This window comes from Dasypus novemcinctus, chromosome 7 (genome assembly GCF_030445035.2).
Source record: "Dasypus novemcinctus isolate mDasNov1 chromosome 7, mDasNov1.1.hap2, whole genome shotgun sequence".
NCBI classification, from domain to species: Eukaryota; Metazoa; Chordata; class Mammalia; order Cingulata; family Dasypodidae; genus Dasypus; species Dasypus novemcinctus.
Window position 1 is genome coordinate 24945054 of NC_080679.1, and position 24844 is coordinate 24969897.

General features: G+C 54.4%; 1 protein-coding gene across 1 annotated transcript; it reads right to left on the reverse strand.

The window, feature by feature from the left end:
• Positions 1-272: 272 nt before the first annotated feature.
• WNT6 (Wnt family member 6) lies at positions 273-14172 on the reverse strand. The gene is given in 6 exon segments (XM_058300105.1): positions 273-869; positions 872-1093; positions 2562-2771; positions 2773-2897; positions 3147-3366; positions 13762-14172. Coding segments are annotated over 6 exon segments (1101 nt in total). The 5' UTR covers positions 13846-14172; the 3' UTR covers positions 273-629.
• Positions 14173-24844: the final 10672 nt, after the last annotated feature.

Sequence of the window (24844 nt, forward strand, 5' to 3'; positions counted from 1 at the left end):
ATTAGCTCTTTCCCAGTTTGCACACCCAGGTCCTAGAGGTGTGATAAGGATGAACAGGAAGACAGGCAAGAGAGAGATTTTGGCTTCAACGACCGCCTGAGGGGGTGGGGTGGGAGCGGGACGGGGAGAGAAAGTTGGGACCCAGGGTGGTGACCCCTGAGATGCTAGTTCTATGGAAACCACCTTCCTTTACACCCTCCTTCCAGAGCCTGGCCCTTGGGGAAAAAGCAGGAGACCCATCATCGCCTCCCCCCAACTCTGGGCCCAGAGCATCATTTTAAATACCTTTATTGACACTAAATTCACCCACCCATCCCAGGCCAGCTGTTCCGAGGCATCCAGAACTTGGCATCCAGACGCTTAGAGACTGGCTCTTTGGTTTCCAACTGGGGGCCAAGGGGAGGAAGGGCCTGTATAATCTCCCCCAGGGAACCCCCCGGAGCGCCCCTCTCAAGGGCCCCTCCAGCTCCCTGAGCCTTGGCGGGGCCGGTGGTGTTCATCTCTAGCCTCCTGCCCTCACAGTCTCCATAGGGAGAGGCTGGGCCAGTGCAGCGCCCCCTGCTGGAGCCCAGAGGTCCCGCAGGGGCCGAGAGGCGGTGTCCGCGCAGAGTGGAGAGCGGCGCGGCGGGTCAGAGGCAGAGGCTGAGCTCCTTGCTCACGCGACATTGGTGGCACTGCACCACGCAGCACCAGTGGAAGCGGCACAGGCAGTTCTCCTCGAGCTGCACGCTCTCCTGGCGGTGCCCGCGGCCGCAGCACAGCAGGTCGCAGCCGCTGAGGTCCGGGGCACTGCTGTTGCAGGCGCGGCCGCGCGTGCCCGGCGAGCCGGTGCGCCAGTTGGGCGCGCAGAAGTCGGGCGAATCGGCGGCGCGTAGAGGAGGTCGGCGCGGCCGGGAGGCTTGAGCGTGCGGACCGCGGGCAGCAGGGCTTTGCCGTCGTTGGTGCCCATGACGCGAGAGGCGCCGTGGAAGCGCTCGAGCAGCTGTGCGCCCACCTCGCGGAACGGCGGCAGCTTCTGCCAGCACGTGCGCAGCGCGCACGAGCCGGACAGGCCGTGGCACTTGCACTCGGTGCGCGTGTGGCTCCGCACGGCCTGCGGGGAGCAGAGGAGCGGGCGGATGGGTAGCAGATGGGAGGGCGCGGGCAGAGAAAAGCCCAGAGGACGAAGAGAAAATAAGAGGGGTCAGGGGTGGACGGCAAAGAGGAAAGCGGGGACGAAAACAGAGAGGCCAAAGTGGGAAGGAGATCAAGGAAGCGACAGCCCGGAGAGGAGGAGGAGGGGGAGGGGGATGATAAAGATGAAGAGTAAGAGAAGGGGAGGGTAGTATGTGGCGCAGGAATTGCAGGATCCAAACCCAGGTGGTGGGGAAGAAGGTAGAATGGATGGCAGGGGCGAGACTCTCCGTGGCGGTGGGGGTGGGGGTGGCAGCTGTCGCCGGCCTAGCCCTCCTGCCAGGCCGGCCTTCTCATTCCTACCCCTCACGCCCCCAGGTGGCGCTGAACAGAGCCCGCCTCCTGGGTGTCTGTCTCCGCACCCCTCCCCAGCCCTCTCGGACAGGTATGTGGGCCTGTCCGGACATTCCTTTCCTGGTTCCTCCTCCTTGCCTGCCTGATGTGTAAGGCCCCAGCCCTAAAGGACACAGGACGTGTGTGGGGTGTCCCTAGAGCACCCTAGAACTAAGGCACAGGGTGCAGGAGGGCCCACCATGAACGCATTACTGAGAAGCGAACCCAGGAAACCTGCTTCTTATTCACTATTTGTGTCTAAAGCCGGGAGGCTAAGACCTGCCCACTGCCCAGAAATTTATGAGGTCAAATGACCCAGAGAGAGCTCTCTGGAAGCTCACAGTCCAGGGGTCAACCTGACCTACAGACTTGGGTGTCCCCACCCCCCTCCGGCCCACCCATCCGAGAGCCATCTGACCCAGGCAGGCTTCTTGCCCCCTCAGCAAGGTCTCTGGGGTCCTCAGTGCGAGGAGGAGGGGAGAGCTACCTGGGCGGTGGGCAGGCGAGGCTGGACTGGCGTGCCGAGCAGGGATTCAGCCCGGCTGCCCTGGCCTGGCCTGACCCCTTCCTCCCTCCACCGGGATCCACTCCCTGTCCTTTGCTCCTTTCCAAGCCCCCTGCCCCTGGCTCCTGTTTAGCCCCACTTCTCCCCCCAGCCTAGATCCTGCTCCTTTGCCCCAGATTCTATCCTTCTTCTCATCTCCAGCTTTGGTCTCTCTTCTCTGCCCCTGCCTTGGTGTCCAGAGCCCTGCCCACGCCAAGCCTTTCCCGACTTGTCCTGTCTCAGAGGAACCCCCTCCCCACCTTGGGTCCCTACAGGCCTGAGTCCTGTTCCTGGGATGGCCCTCCCCACCTCTCCCCCTGTATCAAGTGCCTCCCTCCTCTAGGCTGGAGGCCTCACTTCCCCACAAGCTCGCCCAGGCCTCCATGCCCCCCACACCCATTATTAACCTCCTCTTACACTCACACACCCCACCCTCTCCGGCGTCCACCCTCTCCCGCATCTACCCTTCCCCCTCTCGCGCTCACCCTTTCCCCTTCCTTCCCATACTCACTAGCCGGCCCGCCTCGTTGTTGTGCAGTTGCACGAGCGCACGGATGTCTCCGCGTCCCCGCTTGTGCCGCGCATCCATAAAGAGCCTTGACTTCTCATCCCCGAAGTCCACGTCGTCGCCGCAGCCTCCCCACTCCCAGGCGGCGCTGCCATCTGGGGAGCCCGCAAGGGCCGGGGCTCCGGGGGAGCCGGGCAGGCCCGGGGGCCGGGGGCGGAGCGCGCCCGCGGGGTGCCTGACAGCCGCACTGCAGCAGCTCACCCATGGAACAGGCCTGCGTGACCGCGTGGCTGGCGCCGGCCGCGGTAATAGCAAACACGAAGGCAGTCTCCCGGATGTCTGCGGGGGCAGAGAAGGGCTGTCGGCAAGCAGGAGAAGGGCTGGGGAGGGGAGGTCTGCTGTGGACAGGACAATGTGTCATGGGGGCCAGGAGGGGTCTGGGAGGCAGGGTTGGACAAGGTGTAGAGGTGAGGGTGGGCCAGGGTGCCCAAAGACTGCCGAGAGGAGGGTTCAGGCAGTCCTGCCCAAACCACCCCCCTCTCCTCCAGCCTTCCAACCTGGACAGGGCACCTCCCTCCTCGCACTGACCCTGCTGCAGGATGCGCCCAAAGGCCTTGCTGTGGCTGGAGCAGTTCCAGCGGCGGAAGCGGAACTGGAACTGGCACTCTCGCACTCCGAGCCGTGCGCCCCGGGCTAGCTCAGCCACCACTTCAGGCTCAGCCTGGCACAACTCAGCCTGCCGCCCTGCCAGCCTCCGAGCCTTCCGGCAAATGCTGGTCGGATCCATGACCAAGGGGCTGCCCACGGCCTGGGAAGCAGAGACGGGCGAGTCAGAGGTTGTTGTTGGAGAGAAGGGAAGAGGCGCTCACCTTTCATCTCCCACTGGCATTGAGGACAAGGACTCTCCCAGCCAGAACCCAGGCATGTTTCTCATGGTGGGCGATGGAGCTGGGAAGCAACCAGAGCAGCCCCATTCAGCAGGCAGCCAGGAATTGTGACACTGCCCCCCCCCCAGTTAATTGAGATTGTCCTGTCTGGTTGCCTCACCATTCCATGTCTCTGTCCTCTCTTAATTAGATTCTAGACTGAAGATTACTCCAGAGCAAGGATCCAGTCTTATCCTTCTATGCCCTAAATGTATGTGTTCTTCATTAATAAATCCTTACAGGAATATGACTTAAGGTGAAGAGAAGGCAGACACCAGGTAGGACAAGGTTAAAATTCAACAGGTCTGGTCCAAAAGGGAGTCAAGGAAGAATTTATCAAAAGGAAGATCAAGAAATGGTCAAGAAAAGGAAGCATGTCTCATAGACACCAATGAAAAGTAGGCAGTATCAGAGAAGGATCTGGTCTTAGTGGACCACAAGCTGGACATGTGTCCAGTGTATAGCCTAATGCTAGAAAGACAGGGGCAATCCCAAGGATATGGAAAGCCAAGGGATGTTCAAATAGCTAGGGAATGGAGTCTCTAAGGAAAGCCACACCTCCTTTCTAGTCCAAGTTTCTCCCTCCAAAAATGGGAGGGTTGGACTTTGATCTCTAAGGTGTGCCCTACCAATCTGATATTTTGTTTCCCGGAACAAAGCAGGAAGAAGGAGCTAGAGACTGAGACTCTGAAGCATGTGTTGTGAAATGGGTGACACTGACTTGTCTCCTGTTCCAGGGTCTAGCCTTTCCAGAGCAGGATGGCAGCAAGCAAAGCTTATTACTAAGGTGACATCACTTAAGGGGGGTGGAAAGGAAGGTGTCTGTTTGACCTGGTAGGTAAGTGCCTCATGGAAAACACACACTTTGAGAAATCTCTCCACTCTTGGTCTTCAGTATACCTGAGGAGAGAACTGCCATGGTTCCTCTATACCTGAAGGGTAAGCCTGTCAGGTGTTCACATCTTGGGGAAATTGCTTTAATGGGATTGTTCATATTTGAACATTTAGCTGCCCTGTAGAGAATTAGTGGGCACGGCAATCAGAAGCCCAGGGTAATGTGAAACCACCACAAAACCCTTCTGCAGAGGGCAGAAAAGAGACTCTGGATTGGGGGGAGAGGGCACTAGGAGATAGAAAATGTAGAGGAAAATGGTGGTAGATGGGTGCCAAAGGTCAAGGTGGCCTGCTGTTCAATTTTGCTTTAGTGCATATCTGCCCCACGAAGCCCATTTGTGCTACAGGTTCAGGCTGCCCAGGCATGTTCTAACTCCAAACAATGAAATGTAATGATCTTAAATAGCAGCAAGAGGAAGTTGGGTCTTAAGGTAGAACTTCTTAACAGCGAGAAATGAAATACATCAAGAGGTGGCTACAAGAAGGTGTGTAAGTGCAGTCTTTTAAGGTCTCTTAACAGTACACTCCAACTGTCCTACAAGCCGCTCCCATCACCCTGCCCATGTAGTTTAGGAACCAAGGTTTTCTTCTCTTTGAAGAGACCTTACATTTCAGAGCTTCCTTCAGCTGATCAGCCGTGGATCCCAACTGATACCTGGGATAGTCCAGCCCTCTTTCCCAACCCTAAAGAAGTGATAGATGGAGTAGTGGAGAGTGGGCCATGGGTAGGACAGCCCAAATTGTTTCCCAATGACCCAGTGACCTTCAAGAGTTCATGGTTGATATGTCTGTCTGTCTGTCTATTTATCTATCTATCTATCTATCTATCTATCTATCTACCTACCTACCTATCTATCTATCTATCTGTCTATTTTTATCATCCTACCATCTATTCACACATTCCACCTCACAGCAAAAAGGATTTGAAGCAGCTACTAGCACGGTTATACAGGAGCTGTAGATAAACCTAGAAGCTCCTTGAGATTTGGGACTGTCTTGTTTTCCATTGAATCCCCTTGTAGCTTTCTATGTTCTAAATTCATCTACCCCCCAATTTTGTTATGAAAATTTGCATATTAAAAATGGTTGTCATAATAGTCAATCAAACACCATTTAGCATATGTGTGACAGTTTGAAGTTTTGTGAATCCCAGAAAAGGTCATGCTCTTTGAACTAATCCATTCCTGTGGGTGTGGGACCCTTTGATTGCATTAGATTCAGTTATGGGATCTTTTGATTAGATCGCTTTAGGGCCTTTGATTGGACTACATCAGTGAGGTGTGACCCAGGCTAAGTCTCCATCCTCTTGCTAGGGCTTTATGTAAACTGAGAACTGAAAGCAGAAAAACAGAGAAAGCCACCATTTTGACTCTGCCATGTGAGAGAGGACTGCAGGAAGACAGAGGAACCCTGAGAGGCTGAGAGAGAGGCCAGAGGCTGGAATCAGTGGAACTTGGAAAGAGGCCCCTGAGAGGCAAGGCCCATGGAGCAGCTCAAAGCTAAAGAGATGTGCCATGCCATGTGCTTAATTGCCCACAGCTGAGTTTGAGGAGAAAGCAGCCTGGAGGAGAAGGCAGAGACCCAGACAGAAAGCCTCCATTTTGTCTTACCACGTGGCAGGACTCCAGGATCTGCCAGCAGCTGACCTTTGGTGAAACAGCCTCTCTGGTGATGCCTTGATCTGGACTTTTTCACAGCCTCAGAACTGTATGCTTTTACCCTAATAAATTTCTATTGTAAAAGCTAACCCATTTCTGGTCTTTTGCTCCTAGCAGCTTTAGCAAACTAAATGTTTGTGAATGAATAAATGAAGGAATGAGCCATCTAAGGAAAAATTCCGCACCTGAGCCCAGGCCCCTGTTCATGACTCCTAATTTGAGTCTTCAAACATTTTCCCACATTGGGATGCAGGGGCAGGGAAGAAGACCTCTCTGCAGCTATGCGGCTTTTTCTGCCACCTCTCTGTCTAGGATTCCAACCCAGGGGTGTGGGGTTCTGCAGCCTCTTCCCTATCTGCCCCCTCAACCCCACCCTTATGTCTCTACGTTCCCCAGTCCCCCCACCCCCACTTCACTAACTCCCTACTTTCCCAAGGTTGAATGACTGGCCTTATCTTCCCAAGGTTACTCTGCCCCATGCCTCTCCACTCTCCACTCCTCCCCTAGGAAAGCAGGAGGAGTTGAGGGCATGCAGGGGAGAAAGGCAAAATCCTCTTGACCTTGTCTGCTTCCCAGGGGCTGGAGATAGGAGAGGAGTCAGGGGCAGCCTGAAGGGCAGGGCCAGGGAGATGAGGGAGGAAAGGATATGGGGTTGGCCCTTCGTGGTGCCTGGTCAGGGTCTGGCTCCTCAGGCCGGCCGTCTGCTGGGAACTCGGCTTGTTTACAGGCTGACCAGGAGGAGGGATGGGCAGTAGGAGCAGCCAGAATCCCAGGGGACCAGCTTGCTCCCTGCCCTCCTGTCCTCCAGCCCGTCCTGAAGTCATAGAAAAGGAAACTCCAGAAGGGGGAGAAGCAACTGGGCATTGGACAAAACATCAAGCCACTCTCTAAACCCTGGTCTCTGCCAGCTCTGGGTGAGCTGAGCCACTCTGGGCCAGTCAGTCCCACTCTCTGGGTTTCAGAAAAATGAGGACTTAGCATGGGAGGCTCTCACAACCCTTCTAACACCAACCTCTGACTACACATCAAGAAATAATTCTCCCATCTTCCTTCTCCACTCACCTTCCTTGGGAGTAAACTCTGCTTTTTGGGCCTCTGGGTAAGTATTGGACTGAGATCAGACTGGAGAAGAAGATTTGGGGGAATCTGCATTATTGTGTGTGTGTGTGTGTGTGTGAAGCTAAGGAACCCAGTGGTGATAGAGGATTTATAAGTAAAATCTGGAATCCTAATCAAATAGCCATTCCAGGGCATAGGAAAAAATGAGGCTAGTCCTAAAAGAAATCAGCATGCAGACAAGAAGGGACAGGCCTAGGGCTGGCCATTCTAACTGTCTTGGCCTGTGCCAAGAGCTCCCTCCCAGGGACCATAATTGATGAGAACGTCAGGGCGATCAATAGCAAAGTGGGGTGGCATAGGGACCAGCCAGTTCCAACTGGGCAACATCCGTAGACCCAAGCCCTGGAGGCCCCAGGGTTCCAGCCTAACCGGTCTATCTCTACATTCAGGGGGCCAGAGAGAATGCCAGAGGTCATCTAGTCCAAAGCCACCCACCCCACCCCTGTTTTACAGATGAGCAATATGAGATGGGAAATGACCAAGTCAGGCCACTCAGTGGAGGGATTCCCATTGGAAGAAAAGTTAGGAGGATTTTTAAAAAACCAAAAAGTGGCTGGAGGGAATTGGCTGCAGGAGGTATCAGAATATCTCAGGTGGCCTTAAACCATCTTCTACACAGCTCTTGCTCTTAGCTGGTTTGGTCCACTCTTCATTAATCCCAGATCACATTGCTGAAATTTTGGATTCAGTGCCACCCCACTCCCCACTCCCAGGTCATCAAAATCTTACCCTTCCTCACAAAGTTAAACATAGAATTGCTCTGTGACCTGGCAATTCCTCTCTTGGGTATATGCCTCTAAATAATTGAAAGCAGAGACTCAAACAGATACTTGTACAGCAAGAGTCTTAGCAGCATATTTAGAGTAGCCGAAAGGTGGAAACAGCCCAAATGTCCACTGACAGATGAATGGATAAACAATATACAGTATATCCATAAAATGGAATATCACCTGGTCATAAAAATAAATGAAGTTCTGATACACCTTACGACATGAACTTTCAAAGCATTATGTTAAGTGAAATAAGCGGGGTACAAAAGGACAAATATTGTATGATTCCACTTATGTGAACTCTCTGGAATAAGAACTTCATACAGATAGAAACTATTGATAGGTTAGAGGTTACGAGGGGCTGTGGAAAGGGGAAATGGGGAGTTACTGCTTAATGGGTAAATGTTTCTGTTTGGGGTGATGAAAAAGCATTAGTAATGGAGGGTGATGATGGTAACACAGCGTTGTAAAGTAATTAACACCACTGAACTGTACACTTAGGCCTCGGGAGAAAGCACGAGGTCATTAGAGGAGCACACTCAGAGCACTGGGGATTCACCAGGTTGCCCTTTGCTTGTTGTGTGATGCTGAGCAAGTCCCTTGCACGTGCTGTTGGCACTCAGTAAGTATTTGTTGAATGAAGGCCGAGACTCAACCTTCTGAGCCTCAGTTTCCTCAGCTGTAAAATGGAAATAATAATACCTGCCCACTGCCCAGGTTACATATGCAATGAGCCTGTCCAGAGAATGGGACAAGTGTATTTTCCCTCCCTACTCATTCCCTTCTTTCTTGGTCCTGCACGATGCAGATCAGACAGAATTCCAGGTGGCATTTATGGACTCCTATGAACAGCTTTTCCTCCAACTTTCTGCCCTTACTGTCTCCTCCTCCCCCACCCAGCCCTGCACATGAACCAGAAGCATGCTCTAGGACCCCTCCCCTTCCCAGCGGGCACTCCCGGGTGGATTCCTGAGACCCCTTTGATACTCAGCCTCTTCTGAAAGGTCTCATAACCAGCCCCCGTCTCCTTCCCCAATCCCATCCCTGGGGTCTCTAGTCTGACCCCACCTCCCAGAAGCCAGCAGAGGGAGCCCTGAGCCCTGGGGCTGTGGGTGGGGGCTGCGTGGGGGTGGGGGAGGTGGGTGGTGGAGAAGGGGCAGAAAAATGTTGCCTGACGGCTGCTCAGGCGGCTGGGCCCGGGCCTGTGCCCGCCCGCCTGTCCTGTCCTGCTCCGTCTAACTCATAATTACTGCTCCCCTTCCCCCAGCCCCTACCCCCACCTCAACCACCACATCAAAGCCAGGGATGCCCAGCTCCATTAACCCCTGCCTCCCCACTGCCCACCAGCTGCCCCCACTCCACCCCTGACCCGATCTGGTTCCTTCGGCCACTATCTGGACACTGCCCCCCCAACCTCCTCACGTGTCTCTCCTTCCTGTCACTCTTGGGAGAGGCAGGGACCTTTTCTTCCCCAGTAGACTTCACCCTACAAAAGGACTTCCTATTGACCAGGGCAAAGGGATGGACAGACTGGCTCTCCCCTGGCCCCTGAAGGGAATTTGTCCTGTGCCTCCTGCTCTTCCACAGTGGGGACCAGGATCACCCATCTGAGGGTGGGGATGGGAGGGCAGAAGAGGCCTGACCCCCACCCCGCACTCCACACCAGGATGTGCTTCACAGCAGGGCGTGGACTCCCAGCCCTAGCTCTCAACCATCAGCATTCTGGATGGCCATGGACAAGCCACCTCCTGTCCCTGGGTCTTGGTGTCCTCACTGTAGAGTGAAAAGGTTGGACCAAGTGAGCTCCAAGTCCCTTCTTGATCTAATATCGGGATTCAACTGAGGGCTGAGCTCAGGAGGAGCCAGCCAAAGAGGCAGGATGGAGAACAGGGGCCGGAACTGGCCCAGCAACCTTTCTTCCCCTCTGCTCTGCCCTCAGACAGGCCAGGGGTGGCACCCAAGGCTGTGCCTGCCTGGGGCAGGACGGGCTTCTGTGTTCCCCTCTTGCCTCCTCTCTCTGCAGGCGGGAAGGCTGGCTGGGTGCCCTGCCGCCACCCTGACCACTGCCGGGCTGCATGCCCCCCTTGCCTCATCCCTGCCACAGCTGCATTTCTCTATCCAAGTGCACACTCTGGAACCCCCCTCGCCGGGCCCTGGTGATCAAGCCTCCCACTGACCTCCTCCCTCCCCCAGTTCCTGGCTTCCGATGAGAATGGGGCAGGAGGGGGCTGCACCCCCCAGGAAATGTCAGAGTGCCAGGACTCTGGTGGGCTCGGGGCATGCTCCGGCCAGGATCGAGCCAGCCTCCTTCTGCCCCTGCCCTTTTCTGCTCACAGCCCCATTGTCTCCTCCAGGGGAAGCTGCCAAGATGGGAGGCCTGGAAGGGGGGAAATGGACGGCCACCCCACCCCCATCCCCACCCAACCCTGAGCTTGGCAGGGGCCAGCAACAGGATTGCCCGAGAAGTGCCAGGGGCCCCAGAGAAAGACAGGCTGGGAGAGGGTGGCCGGGGCCAGCCTTGGGAGTGGGTGTGTGAGGCGGGTGGCAGCTAGTAAACCTGGGTGTCAGGAGGAAGCCTGGGGCCCTGCCCTGCCTCCCTGTGGGGCCAGAGATGAGGCTGTCCTAGGCCTCTGGTTCCTGTTTCCTCTCCATAAGTGAAGGGTGGGGGTGGGGGGCTGAAAGGCAGGACAATGGGGGAAGGGATGAGCCTGGGTTGTGTCTTTCCTTAGTGGAACAAGAGGAGGGTTAGTTTCACAGAAAATATAAAACAGAAAGAGGAAAAGAGAAGAGGGGAAATTGATTTGACTATTCTGTGAGTGTGAGCTCTTTTCTACATCCCCTGATTGAAGGTGAAAATAAAGAAGGGGTCGGAAATTGAGAAGAACTTCCGGGGGGGGGGCGGATGGAGAGGGTGAGAGCTGGTGACCAGGAAGCCATAGCCGCTCCCTCTTTGCCTCCTTCTCAAGAGGGGGTCTGACTGGGCCAGAGGATAAGCTGAGTGGCCTGGAGGCAGTAAGCAGGATAATAGTTCCTCAAAAGAGCCTGGACAATATCCTGGAATCTGGGATTCTTCGGGTCACAAAGATTATGGTTACAGATGGGAGAGAGACAGAAAGGCTGGAGGCAGAGGGTGGAAAGCATGCCTTCGGAAGGAGGGGGGAAGGGGAAAGAAGGTGGAAAAGAAACTTTCTGGAACCTGATGCCAGGTCCCTGAGCCCATGATTCCAGCACCTGGGCCACCCCCTCCTGGACTCTCTCCTCCTCACCAGGACAGACAAGTCACTCAGCTATCCTGGGGTGCCCTCTGCCCCCAGCCTGGCTGCTGCTAGAATTTTAGAGTAGGCTGCAGTCGGCTGAGGCAGGTGCCGCTGCTTTCCTGGCCACCCCTGGAGTGCAGGCCTGCCTGGCGTTAGTCTGAGAAGGAGAAGAGGGCCAGTAAGCCGGTCCCAAACATCAGGAAACAGCCAGGAAAGGTCCCACCCGGAGTGGGGCTGGGGGCGGGGGCCTGGCAGGAGCCTCAGGTTGAGGGGGTTGTTGAGTTCAGCCACCAGACCAGGCCTGACCTTGGAGGGCAGTGGTGAGGTGGGGTGGGGACAGGAGTATCAACAGAGTCAAAGATCCTGGGAAAGGGAGTCTGGGCTGGGACCAAAGGAATGAAGTGTCAGAGATAGAAGGGGGGGGGGGGGTGGCGGGCAGAGGTTGGGGGGAGGGGGCAAGGAGGCGGGAGAGGCAGGTTCTCTCTCAGGGAAGCACCCGGGCCAGGTGAGGCAGTCTCGCCACCTTATCACCTCAGCCCCTCACTCTTCACCCCACTCACCCCGCAGCTGCGGCCGTGAAGGCCTCTGTGTTCTCCCGCACCTGCCCTCCTCCTCCCTCCCCTCCACTGCCCACTCCCTGCTTCCCAACTTCAGGGTCAGTCCCCAAGGGACCTGGCCTCTCTCCCTTTGGCTTGGCTCCCACCCTGCAGTCCCTGTGGATAAGCCCCCTGGAGACAAGCTCCAGCAACATGACTCAAACCAATGCAGCAGCACTCACAAACCTAGGCCTGGCACCTACGTTGTCTTGGGCTTCAGGGGCCCTAAAGCCAAAGGAGCGGCCTTCCAGGAGCACAAGCGGAGAAGGGAAGAGAGACTCAAAGGAGATGTTTGCCAGTGAAACGCAGTAACTGGCGCAGTGTCCAAGGCATGGGGTGCAGTGAGAGCATGGAGCAGGCAAGTCTTAAGGGAGGGAAGAGAGACAGCTTCGTGGAGGAGGTGCTATTTTACTGGAAGGATGAGATTGGGTCTGGACAGATGGAGAGCAAGGGAGGGAAGGCGACATCAGGGCAAAGATGGGAAAATTTTACTTGGGATCCTTGATTTTAAATGTTAAGTTAACACCCCACCCCTGTCCATTTTCACCTCTGGGACTCTGATCAGGAAGAAACTGGCATTGAAGGAAGGAACTAATGTCAGATCATTTTGTAAAGCATGTCAGGTAGAGGGGCTGCTATCCTTATTTTACAGTTGAGACATTGGTAGGAAGGGTAGAAGGGAGAAATAACTTGCCCAAGGTCACAGGCTTAACAAAGGGGGGCAGAATTATATCTCAGGTCTGTCTGACTTTGAAACTGGCCCTGCCTTTATGCGAAGCCAGCATAGAAGGATGCGCATTTCCTAGCCACGGGGTCGCGCTCCATTTTCCCCTCCTTGGCTTCCCCGAGGGGCATCTGTCCCACACCACGGAAGAGGTATGGGGGCCAGCAACTCCCTGTGTGGGTATCCTGCTCTCCATCTCCCCAGAAGAGGGGGACCTGCCTGCTCATCCCTCCTCCCAAATCCGGGGGGTGGAGGAGGAGTGAAGGGTAGAGAATCCAGCCAATGACCTGGTGATATGCAAATAGCAAGACCCTGCCTTTTTAGGATTGGCGGATCCAGCGACGCTATTGTCCAAGTCCCGCCTATCTCGAGTCTGAGCTATTGCGAGCTAGTCTTTGCGGTCCGGGTCTCCGAGCGGTCCCAGCCCGGCTCCCACTCTCCACGCCGCGGTCCCCACCCACCACTGCTCAAGGCTCCGTCAATCTTCGCTGCCTAGGTGTCTGCTCCAGAGTTATAGGGATAGTTCCAGGGGTCTCTAGGCAGCCAGGAGTCCCTGCCCTCCGCAGTCCCCAACCCGCTTCCCGTACCTCCCCGAGATGACCCCTAAATCTGGAAGGGCCGGGTGGGTGCCGGGGTCCCTTTCCTGCTCTTTCGCCTTTTCCTTGCTGGGGGAGGAGGAAGTAGAGAAAGTCAGGGTCCTGACTCGGTTTCCTCTTTGCGTTCCCTTTCCTGCCACTACCGCCAGCTCCAAAAAGGCCCGGAGGGAGGCTGATGGGTTGGTGGGCAAAGCGGGGCGAGGAGGGGGCAGCTGTTTGTCCCTCCCTGGCTAATTGCTTCCCACCTTCTTCCTTTCTCCAAATCCAGTCCCCTCCTCTAAATCTAGGGACTTCCTCACAAACTCTTTTTTGGATCTCTGATTTTCTCCCTCCAGCCCTCCTGGCAGCTCTCTCCCACCCACCCATCCACCCACCAATTCCTTGGTGACCTGGATTGAGTATATAACTGCGAGGGGTAAAGGCGAGGGAAAACAGCAGAAGGTGCCCTGGTCCCGGCCCTGGAGTTAGGAACCTCCGAGTGGCAGTTCAGAAGTGCCCCGGCGAAGGTCGGGAGGAGAGCGGCACGCGCCCCCGCCCCGCGCGGCAGCCCTGAGGCTTGGCTCCGCGCGCAGGTACAGCCCGGAGGCGACGCAAGCGCCGCGTGGAGCCCCCCGACCGTCTTGGGGTCCCCACCCTCGAGAACCCGCAGCCCACGCGCAGCACTCACCACCAAAGTCCACCGACGTGCGCCGGGCACAGGAGCAGCAGCAGCAGCAGCCCGAGGCGGGAGGGCGCGGGCGGCAGCATCGTGGCGGCTTGGTGGCCGGCGGGTGCGGGTACGCGGCGAGGCTGCTGGGCGAGCCCGTGTGCGCTGCGCCCCGGGCTTCAGGGCGAACGCAGTGGTCGCGGCGGCGGCAGCCAGGCGGCGGCGGCGGCGGCGGCGGCGGGGAGGGCCATCCCGGGCGCGGGAGGGCGCGGTGGAGGCGGAGAGCCGACGGGGCAGCCACCGCCTGTGTCTCCTGCCGAGCTCGCTCGGGAGAAGAAATCAGAGCCAGGGGCGGGGGTAGGAGGGAAGCGGAGCCGGGAGGGGGGCAGGAGGACCGTGGGGGTGGCAATTGCGACAGGCAAGCGGCGGGAGGCCCTAGAGGGAGCCGTGCGCCCCGGGGCGGCAGGCGCGGAGAGCCGCGGAGGGCGGGGAGCGGGGTCCCGGGGCGGGGCCCGAGAGCGCTCGTGGCTGCGGGACCCGCCCGCCTTGGCCGCTCACCTCGCCGCTCGCGGACTGCGCGGCCCCCGCCGCGGGGAGTCGAGGACGGTGGAGGGGGGGGGGGGGCGGGGAAGAAGGGTAAGGGGTGGGGGCAAGGAAGAGGAATGGAGGGCTGGAGGACAGGCTGGGAGAAGTTTGACAGGTTTGTTGACTGTAAAGAGAGAAAACTTTCCAGGAATGAAGGAGTTTGGGGGGTGCGTGTGGCGGGTGGCGGTTGGAAGGAGATGCTGGCTCGGGGACCAGGAGAGGAAGTCGATTTAGGGCGCGGGGTGCTCGGGTTGTGTTGACCTCGACGGCCGGGGGGGGGGGGGCGTATCCTGGAGGGGTCCCCTTCTCCCTACCTCCTCCGCGCCCGGCGCCCCTTCCGCAGCTTCTCCTGGAACGAGGCAGCAAGCTCTAGGTTTCCCCTAGGGCACCCCAGCCGTTCGTCTCCCCAAGCCCATGTTCGTTGGGGGTGGGGGTCGGGATGGGGAAAGAAGAGTTTAGACAGCCGGGGGAGCCTCTCTCTGGCCTGCGTGCTAGTGCTCGCGTGTAAGCCAGCCCAAGAGGGGGTGGGGGTGGGACTGGGGGTGGGCATGAGGGCTTCCCAAAAGTTTGAGGGGTAGGAGCTCTCTGCAGGCCGGCCTCGGGAGGCGCCTGCCCCGCCCAGACCTCGCGTGTCCGCAGGTTCCTGCCTCCGGTTCCTCCCCCAACTTGGCCCGGGGCAGAAGAGGTGGGAGAGCCAGCTGCAGGTGAGATGGCGTTTATCTGATTCTCTAATGCCACAAAAATGTCTTTGATGCCCCCGACCCCCTCCCCACGCGGAGAGATCAAAGGCCTCGTGGGGAGGAGGGACAGCTCCATTCATCGCCCAGCAGGCTGGCCGCGGGCGGCAGCCCCCACCCCTCCCGCCAGGGCAGAGGCCCGCGACTTGCTCCAGGGGTGTCGTGGGACAGGTGGTGCAGGACGTTCTGCAGCAGGAACCAGTCCCCCTTCCAGCACCAACTGGATCCACCACCAGCTTTGAAGGGTGTCTTGGGAATGGGGAAGGACAGATGGAGGACCTCAAGCCCGAGTGGCAGAGACCGCAGGCACCATAAAGCTCCTGGCTCTTGAGGGGTGGGGAGCGGGGCTGAGCGCCTGGACTCAGGTACTGAGACCACTGCAGCTACTGCAGGAAGAGATAAAAGCCCCTGGAGGGCGGACAGAAGGCCCCCAGGACAGTGGAGACAAGTAGATGCAGATGAGGTTGGGGGATTAGGGGACATGACAAAAGACCATAGAGAAGACAGATGTGGGAAAGAAGGAAGCGCCAGCAGAGAAGAGAGAAGATGTGGAGAAAAGTTGCCTAGGTACATAAAGGATGTATGGGAGCTCCACCCCAGGGCCCTGGTGTCCACGCTCATCAGTCCAATCCTGCTGGGCATTGGAAGTCTGGGGAGGGGCTGGGCACACTAGAGAGGGGAAGAGACCCTGTGAGGGAAGGGCTGGCTATTCCTTTAACAACATCCAGTGCTATGCGCGGGCCCCTGCACCTAGGATTTCTGCAGGGCAGTGTCACCTCTGGACATACACACTCTTGGATAGACTCTGGTTGGGCATGCACAGATGGTGGTGAACTGACAGCTGGGGGGCACTGGGGGTTCCTGGAGGCCACAGGTGGCCAATGAAAGGTCCCCAGGGAGCCACTGCCTGGTTCCAAACCCCCTGCCCGCCCCCACCCCCACCCTGCTACTGTTATTGCAGATTATGAAATGCTCTCCCTATCCTGCATTCTTCTCCAAGGCAAGAATTTTAATGTATTTGTCTTTGTCATCAGGGGACCGGGCTCTGGGACCGCCCTGACTTTGCCTGAGGAGGAAGCGCCCCAAATCTAGTCATCTAGTCCCTGCTCTGCCTCCAGACCCCAGCCTCTCTCCATCCACCCCCCATGCCCTAGCCTTGCCCCTTGCCCCCCCACTCCCCCCCTCCCCGCAGACACAGTCTCTCTGTGGGGTGGATAAAGATGATGTTATTGAAACAACAGAATTGGGAGCAGTGGCAGGGAGCAGGAATCAGCTCAGGAAACTGGGGCGTTTGCCAAGAAGCCTTCTCCCCCGCAGGCGGCCTTTCTGCCCCCACCCCCCACCTTTCCTACAAACACACAACCCGCCCCACCCCTCTGCTGCAGGCGCTCTGGCCAGATCTTGCAGAATCTCTTGCCATCCCTGGACTCCCCAGGCCCTCGTTCCCCCACCCCCACCCCTAGTCCCACTCCAGAGTCGGTTGGGCCAGCAGTGCCTGCTAAAGCATCAGGTAGGGGAGGGGGTTGGCTGGAGTGTATGATGGACAGACCTCCAGAAGCCCAGATTCCCAAGGCTTTGGTTCCCAGGTCAAGCCTTGCCATTGCCCAGTCCCCAACTAGGAGCTGGCTGGCACCAGGGCAGAGCCAGAGCAACGCCCCCAAACCTCCAGAGAGATAAGTTTATGTTCCTGAGGCTCCAATCCACTACTCTCAATTTAGAAGTCCTCCCATGGAGTAGGGCTGGGGAACCAGGGTATACTGACAGGAGCACATGGAGACAGACTAAGATGCATGCAAACACATGTGCACTCACACACAGCTGGGCAGACTTCCAGGTAACCCCACAGAAACCACAGGACACTGTTGCCTCCCCCAGTCAGCGGCGGGTGACTTTCACCTACAAGGATGGACGGGCACAGAGATGGGCTGGCTCAGGCCGAGACACATGCCTGCCTCCCTGGAGATCACACACACACACACACACGCGCATCCCCTCTGCATGGATATGCATGCAAAGGAGCAACCACAACTGGCGTGGGAACTCAGCAGTCCAGAAATGGACAGCACTGTGAGGAGGTGCCAGTCTGATCTCCCTCTCTGTCCTTTGGGCACTGCCCCCCTTTCCTCCATTTCTCTGCCTTAGTCCTGAGAACCTGTTAACCCCACTTCTAGACAGACAGGGAAGGAAGGCATGGGAGTCTGGCTGTGGGGCTGGAGAGGAAGGAAGGACAGAAGTGGGGACTGTGAGGGGGGAGGCAGCTGAAGATAGAAAACATCAGAATCGCTGCGGGGCAAAAGCAAAGCCCTCTGTCGCATTCTCTCTCTCCCTCTTTCTTTCTATGTGTCTTTTCACATCTCTACTATCTCCATAATTTGGTCTCTGTTTGTGTCTGTCTCTAAATCACTTTCTCTGCTTCTTTGTTTCCCAGAATGACTGAAACTGCAGGAGCCCAGGAATTTGGTCCTGTGACCCTTCCCTTCCCAGTAACCTCCCTCTCTCCTCCCTTCCCATCCCTCTCTCTCTCCCTCCTTCCCTCCCCAGCAGTGGGACCCAACTCCCATTCCTTTAGGGTGGTGACAGGGCTTGAGAATTCCTAAGGGCCCTTGGTCTCTGGGTCCCAGGAGAACAGAGAGAGAGGAAAGGCCAGTCTCCCAGAGGGATGGAAGAAGGGGAGGGGGGAGAGAGAGAGAGAGAGATTCACGTTCCTCTCCCTTCTGTGTCCCAGCCAGCTCTGCAGCAGCTTTCTCCCAGCCCACCTGAAATCATGAAAATGTACCCTTCCAGCGGGCGGGAGTTCGAATGCCTGGTTTCCAGCTTTAGCCAGTCTTGTCCCTGTCTTGCAGCCAGAGACCCCTCCTGGGCGTTTGTCCAAGGGAACACCCTACCCCAGGCCTTAGGTCCCCACAGAGCCACCTGCTACACAGATCTCAACCTTATCCATGCCTCTAACCCTTCAATCAGCCCACCAGTCAACAGGAGAGAGCTTCCAGGCTGGAGGTGGGGGGCTTGAAGGAGGGGAAGGAGGAGCGGGGGCTGAAGAGGGAGGGTTGCTACCCGCCCACCAGGACTGGGCTGGGGGAAAGCCAGGGAACATTTGTTTCCACTTAGCTCAGCCCCAGCAGACCCGACTGGGAGTGGTTGGACCCAGGAGCCTCTCCAGCCAGCTCAGCCCAGGCCAGGCTCCTGTTCTACTGACTGTGGGGTGGGCAGAAGGGCTCTGGTACGACCTCAGGTATTCTGGGTGAGCTTGGAGCTCTTGCTCTGGGGAGGAGCCACCACCCTCTTCTCTTCTCACTGCTCCGTTCTTCTCCAGCCTGTGTCCTCTATCTCCCTGTTCAGTTCTCATCTCAGAGAATTGGATGGTGGTTCTGCCTGACAGTTAGCAACCCGGGCAGCACGCAGCAAGATTTTAGTTGAACACCTACTATGTGCCAGGGCCCCAGCTGGATTATGGGGAAACACTGGTGAGCAAAAGCAGACATAAAAACCTTCACCTCCCAGAACTGACATTCGTCAATCCTAACAGCTCCCAGATAAGATGGAAAATCACAAATGTGCTAGGCACTGTGAGCAGAAAGGAGGCAGCTGCGAGCAGCTCTGGTGGGGAACCTGGCCAGGCTGGGGAGGGCAGGGCAGACTTCTCGGAGGAGAACTCCAATTAAGATATAAAACTTCAGTGGGGTTAACTGGGAGCAGAGGGGAGGAAGTCCATTTCCAGTAGAGGCAATAACCTTTGTGGGAAAGCAGCCTGGGAGATGAGGCTTCCTACAAGGAAGACCCCATAGGCTTAAAAGCAATGGGAACTCTCCCGGACAAGTACATTGCAAGGGAGATGAGAGGGGTTCCTTTAGATTAAAGGTTACCCAAGTGACGTACATTTAAAAACAGGCAAAGTTGAACTATAGTATTTAGGGATGCGTGCTTGGATGACAAATAAAATTGAGTAATGCTAAGCATCAAAGTTAGAGGGTAGTGTCTCTGGGATGGGGCAGGAGCACAATGGCTAGCAAGATTCTATCCCTTTTCATGGGAGTTGGTTTCAAGCGTGTTCATTTTTACATTTGTTTTATGCGCTTTTCTGTGTTCATTATTTTTAAAATAAAATTTGTTGTGGCGATTTCACTAGGGCAGTGGGTAACATGGTCAGTTCTATAGTTTGAAAGGATGGCTTTGGCCACCGAGGGGAAGAGGGGATGGGAGGAGCCAGAGTGGAAGCAAGAGTATGCCTGAGGAGGCACTGCCCTGGTCCAGGCGGAAAACGGCGGGGCTCTGACCTGGGTGCATAGCCAGCCGAGGAGATGGAAAGAAGCACAGTTCTGACTGGTGCCAAGGAAGTTGGGTTGAGTGGCGTTGGGGAGGGGTTGGGGATGGGGGTGAGAAAGAGAGGGAGAGGAAGAGGATCAAGGACACTGCTGAGATTCCCACCTTGCCTGCAGGGTGGCTGGTGGTGCTGTACGTTCAGCTAAGAAACACCAGAAGAGCACCAGTATTGGGTGGGGAGGTAGGGGGAGTTTGGGGCATGAAATAAAGATGCTTCCAAAACATTTCAGAGCAACTGTCAAGTAGGCACCTGGAGATACGGGTCAGGAGCTCAGAGGGGAGGTTGGGGCTGAGCCACTGGGGTCTAAGGTCTGAGTTGAAATTGAGCTGAGATGGCCCAGGGGAGAGCAGAGTGAGAGGGACTTTGACCAAGTGCAGTCGTTAATGGCTGGGCAAAGGGAGAGAGGCTGCAAAGGAGATGGGCAAGAAGACAAATAGAGCACTGTGGGTCCACAGAGGCCAAGGAAAGAGGCCACTTCTATAAGAAGGAGACGGGCCACCATCTCAACCACTGCTGAGGGCCAAGCAAGGTGGGGAGGAAATGTGCTCCTGCGACACAGGAGGGAGTTAAACCTCAGGCTAACTTTCCCAAAGTACACATATGAGCCCGTCACTTTCTTACTGTGAAGCTTCCCTTTTGCTTACAAAGTAAAGTTCATATTTCTTAGCTTGGCATTCAAGACCTGTCACGGTTTGGCTCCAGCCTTATTTCCACTTAGTCCCCACGAGAGCTCTAGGCTTGCAGTGGCTCACTGGCCCTGGCCCCACACCCTGCCCTCCACCATCTGCTCATCTGCCCCCTGTCTCCACCCCCAGCAGACTCTTTTTTTAAAAAAGATTTATTTTATTTATTTCTTCCCCCTGTTCCGCCCGTTGTCTGCTCTCTGTGTCCATTCACTGTGTGTTCTTCTGTCTGTTGTATTCTCATTAGGCAGCTCTGGGAGCCGATCCTGGGACCTTCCTGAGTGGGAGAGAGGCGATTACTCTCTTGTGCCACCTCAAGTCCCTGATCTGCTACATCTTCTTATTTTGTCTCCTCTGTGTCTCTTGTTGTGTCATCTTGCTGGGCCAGCCCTCAGTGTCGGCCAGCATTCCTGCATGGGGCGTGTTACCCACGCTGGGCGGCATTCTCACGCGGGGGAGCACTCCTGCGCGGGGTGGCATTCTAGTGTAGACCGGCACTCCACATGGGCCAGCTCACCCTCACCAGGAGGCCCTGGACCTACTACATGGTAGATGGGAGCCCAAATGGTTGAGCCGCACCCGTTTCCTGTCCCCAGCAGACTCTTGAAGTCACTCCTGTGTTTCCAGGCCCAACTCAGCGCCCCGTTTCTTGAAGATCCTAGATAGTTGGACTCAGTCTTTCCATTTCCCAGGGACTCGTGGCACGTTGAACCCGTCTGACAGAAAGCACCACATTTAGAGCTGGTTTTGTCTGTATCTTTTTCCTCCACTTGCTGATGGGATTTTGGGAGGGTGTGAACCATGTCTGGCCGGCAGCAGGCACTTCATACGCTTGAGTTCTGCTGAACTGCAGGAGAGTGGAAGATCTGCTGCCGGGCAGGTCGAGGCAGGCTCTGCAGGTGTGGTGACACTTCTTCAGCAAAACGAGGTTGTCTGAACTCAGGTGAGAAATTGGGGCTACAGGGCAAGTATTTCTTAACATCCCCTCTTCCTTGCATATATATCCCCGCCTCCCACACTGACACCACTGCGCCTTCTCAAGACACCTAAGCACAGGGTCACAGCACCATCTCCTGGTGAGATGGGACACTTTTCCTCAAGGGAAACCACTTTGGGCCAGGATTCCAGCTCATGCTTCCTAGCCCCCCACCAGACCCACCAAGTCCAGGCAGAGCTTCCGCAGGAAGTCCCTGACAGAGCTGCCTACCAGGAGGGACTGTCATGGAAGAAATGCTGCAGGGTGGCCCGTGGGTGATCTGAGGGAGTCACGGGGCACCCAGCAGGGCCAACGGCATCAGAAAGGCAGGACCTCCTTCCCCTCTCCTTCCCCACCAGGACTTATGGCCCACATGTCCCCTGACCTCCGTATGCCAGGATTTACCAGGCCTGCCAAGCCTCTATCACAGCCCAGTTCAACTCATGTACTTGTGTCCACTGTCTGTCCCCCTGTGCTGTGAGTCCCTCTGGGGCACAGACTCTGTGCCAGTCATTATTTCTTAACTATGGCTTTTAGGTTTGCATCATTTCACTTTTAATTTTGGAATCCAAGCAACATCAGCATCAGTTGGCTTTGGGGATAGAGTTTGATCAAATTTATTTCAACAACTTACTCATTGGGACCTGGGCAAGTAACTAGCCAGCCTTGATTTTCCATGAGAATAAAAATACCCACCCCCTGGAGCTGTAATAAGGACTACATAGTATAGTGGAGTCACAGAGCAAGGTCAGTACCTGAAAGATCCTGGTTTCTCATTCACCAGTGATGGTTATTTTTGTAAATGAAAGTTTCAAGGTAAGCATTAACTCTTTTTGCAGTGAAGACAATGAAGGCTCCTGGACAGTTTCCAGGGAGCCAGAGGCATCTCCCAGCCATCACACTGAGGAAGGATGATGCGAGTCCTTGGGCCTTTAGCTCAATGGCCTTCATTTTCACTTCAGTCTGTGAGCCAGCCCCTTCCACCCATGTGTCTGTGCCAAAAGTGGGCCAGACACCCCCAGTCTCCACCCACAGAACTGGTCCAATCCCACCCCCCAAAAAAGAAAGAATGTCATTTATCTCTTTGGGTTCTAGTTACACTGCTTGCACCCAAACAGGTCTCACTGTTTTTTAAAATGAATCAGTGAATGTCAAGAACTGGAAGGAACCTCAGCAACAGAGGATCCAACCCAGTCATTTTACATATGAAGGAACTGAAGTCTGCCTCCCTGTGGTGCCCTGCCCAAATCCAAATGCAATTATTTGATGAAAGATCTGAATCTAGAACCCAGGTGTTCTGGTCCCCAAAATAGGGGCCTTTTCCACCGAAGTCAGAAGGAGGAGGCCAAACCTTCCCTGACCCCTTTACTCTCAAGGGTAATGGAGTGGGGAACCCGCCAAGTGGGGCTCTGAGGTCTCCATCCCTTGCAGGGATCAGCTGGCCTAAGCCAGGTTTCCCCAAAATGGTATACATGTACTACTTGTGGTGCTCAAGATTATTTTGGGTGGTATAATTATTTTAATAAACATTTATTTTAATACATAATAGAAATACTATAAAATTTACAATGATATAAAGATTCCTTTTAAAATAAGCTGAAGTTTAAACGAGATGACTTAAAGAAAAATATTATGTAAATAATGGTACATGTGGCTATAGCAAAATCTGCGAAGGCCATCTGCAAATGGTAAGGTTTGGAGAAACATGGCTTATAATGGGCATTACTGAACTTTCTATACCCAGAGGGGAGAAACTGAGGCATCCCAGAGAGGGCAGAAGACGAGCTCAGCTGCGCATTCTCTCCTGCCTGAGAGTCCCTGAGGGCTTCTGGGGGTATGTGTGCAAGGCAGACTCCACTAGCCTGGGGTGAATGTGGCATCTCCTGTGTCTTCCCCATTCTTGCCAACGAGGGTGTGCTGGAAACAGTGCTGCAAGAAAGGTCAGAAGGTCTAAGTTCTTCTGGTCCTAGAAGCTGATTTGCTTTGTGCTCCTGAGCAGGTCACTTCTTCACTTGCTGCCTCAATTTCTTCATATTACAGTGAGGGAGTGAAAATGCATGAGCTCCAAGTTCAAGGCCAGTACAACCTTCCTTTAAAGATTGTAAATCCTAGGAGCCACCAGGGGGCACCAAATCCCAAGAAGCAGATTTGAGGCAACCCCCGCCCCCTCCCCCCAACCCAGGCCTTCCACGGGGAGGGCAGAAAAAGAGGAAAAGTGACTTCGCTGAGATCAGGGACACCCACGGAGCTGACTGGAGGAACAAGGCTGTTCAACAATCTGATGGTGCCTCTTTCCAGAAAGCAGTCACGGATCAGGAGAAAACCTCTGTGTAGGAACTCTGGGCTGATAGCACTATGTTAGTGACCAACCTGCTCTGTATTCAAAAACAACATTCTATTCTAGTACCATCTTCCCCTGGGGATCTCCAAGGAGGGTAGGGCAGGGTTTGAAGATGATACTTCCTTCTTAGTTTTTGTTTTTCCTCTTTACTGATAAAAACTGTTTTAAAATAACCCTTGGGGGAAAATATCTAGCGTCATGGAAAACGATTGTGTTTTACAGAAGACTGAGATGCATCATTTTTATCTAATCTAAGTTCAAAATGAATTTGTAATTTCAAGATATTTAAACAAGACAGCTCATTAAGGCATTACTGGTAACTGTAAAAAAGAGAAATAATTTAAATTTCCATCAATAGGGAAATAATTACATAATAGCAAATACCTGTCATGAAATACAAGCTTTAGAGACCCTGGCAGAGTCAAGACATTGCTCATGAAGAAAATGATAACAATGCACCCGGAATAAATCTGTAAGTGAATAAATTTCTGGAAGGAAACACAAGAAACTGTTAGCAGAGGTTATTTTGGGGACTAGCGGAAAAGGGAGATTTACTTTTTCTCTATTTTGGTGTGGAATTTTCCAACAACGGGCACGTATTATTATTTTTTAATTGTCAGCAGGGATTATCAGGTGGAGAGATTATGGACCTTTTTTTTACTTTTATGATTTAAAAATATTTTGTTGTTTTGAGTGGGTAATAAATTATAATATCCCCAAATCAGAACAATATAATACAATATATATTGAGAAGTCTTGCTCCTGCCCTCCCCCCCCAATCCTGGGTAACCTCTTTTATTATTTCATGTATCTTTCCAATATTTCCTTGTGCAGAATTAAACAAAAATAAATGTATATTCTACCTCCCCCCTTTCTTATACAAAAGGTGAAACACTCTGCACCTTGCTTTTTCCACTTAACAATATGTCCTGGATATCTTTCTATATACCCCCTCCTTTTCTAATGTAAACATTTAGTGCTATAAATTTCCCTCTCAGTCCTATTTTAGCTACATCCCACAAATTTTAATATGTGTTATTTTCATTTTAATTTGATTCAATGTTTTTCTTTATTTCTTCTGAGTCTTTCTCTTTGACCCTTGGATTATTTAGAAGTGTGTTGTTTAGTTATCAAGTAATGGAGATTTTGTTGTTGTCTTTCTATTATTGATTTCTAATTTGATTCCATTATAGTCATAGAATATACTCATCTTATTTTAATTTTGTTAAATTTGTTGACATTTGTTTTATCATCCAGGATATGGTCTATCTTGGTATATGTTCTGTGGGCATTTGAAAAGAATGTGCATTCTGCTGCTGTTGGGTGTGATGTTCTATAAATGTTGATTAGATTCTATTGATTTTTGGTGTTATTGAGTTTTTCTGTATTCTTGTTGATTTTATGTCTAGTTGTTATATCATTGCTAGAGAAGGGTATTGAGGTCTCCAACAAAAATT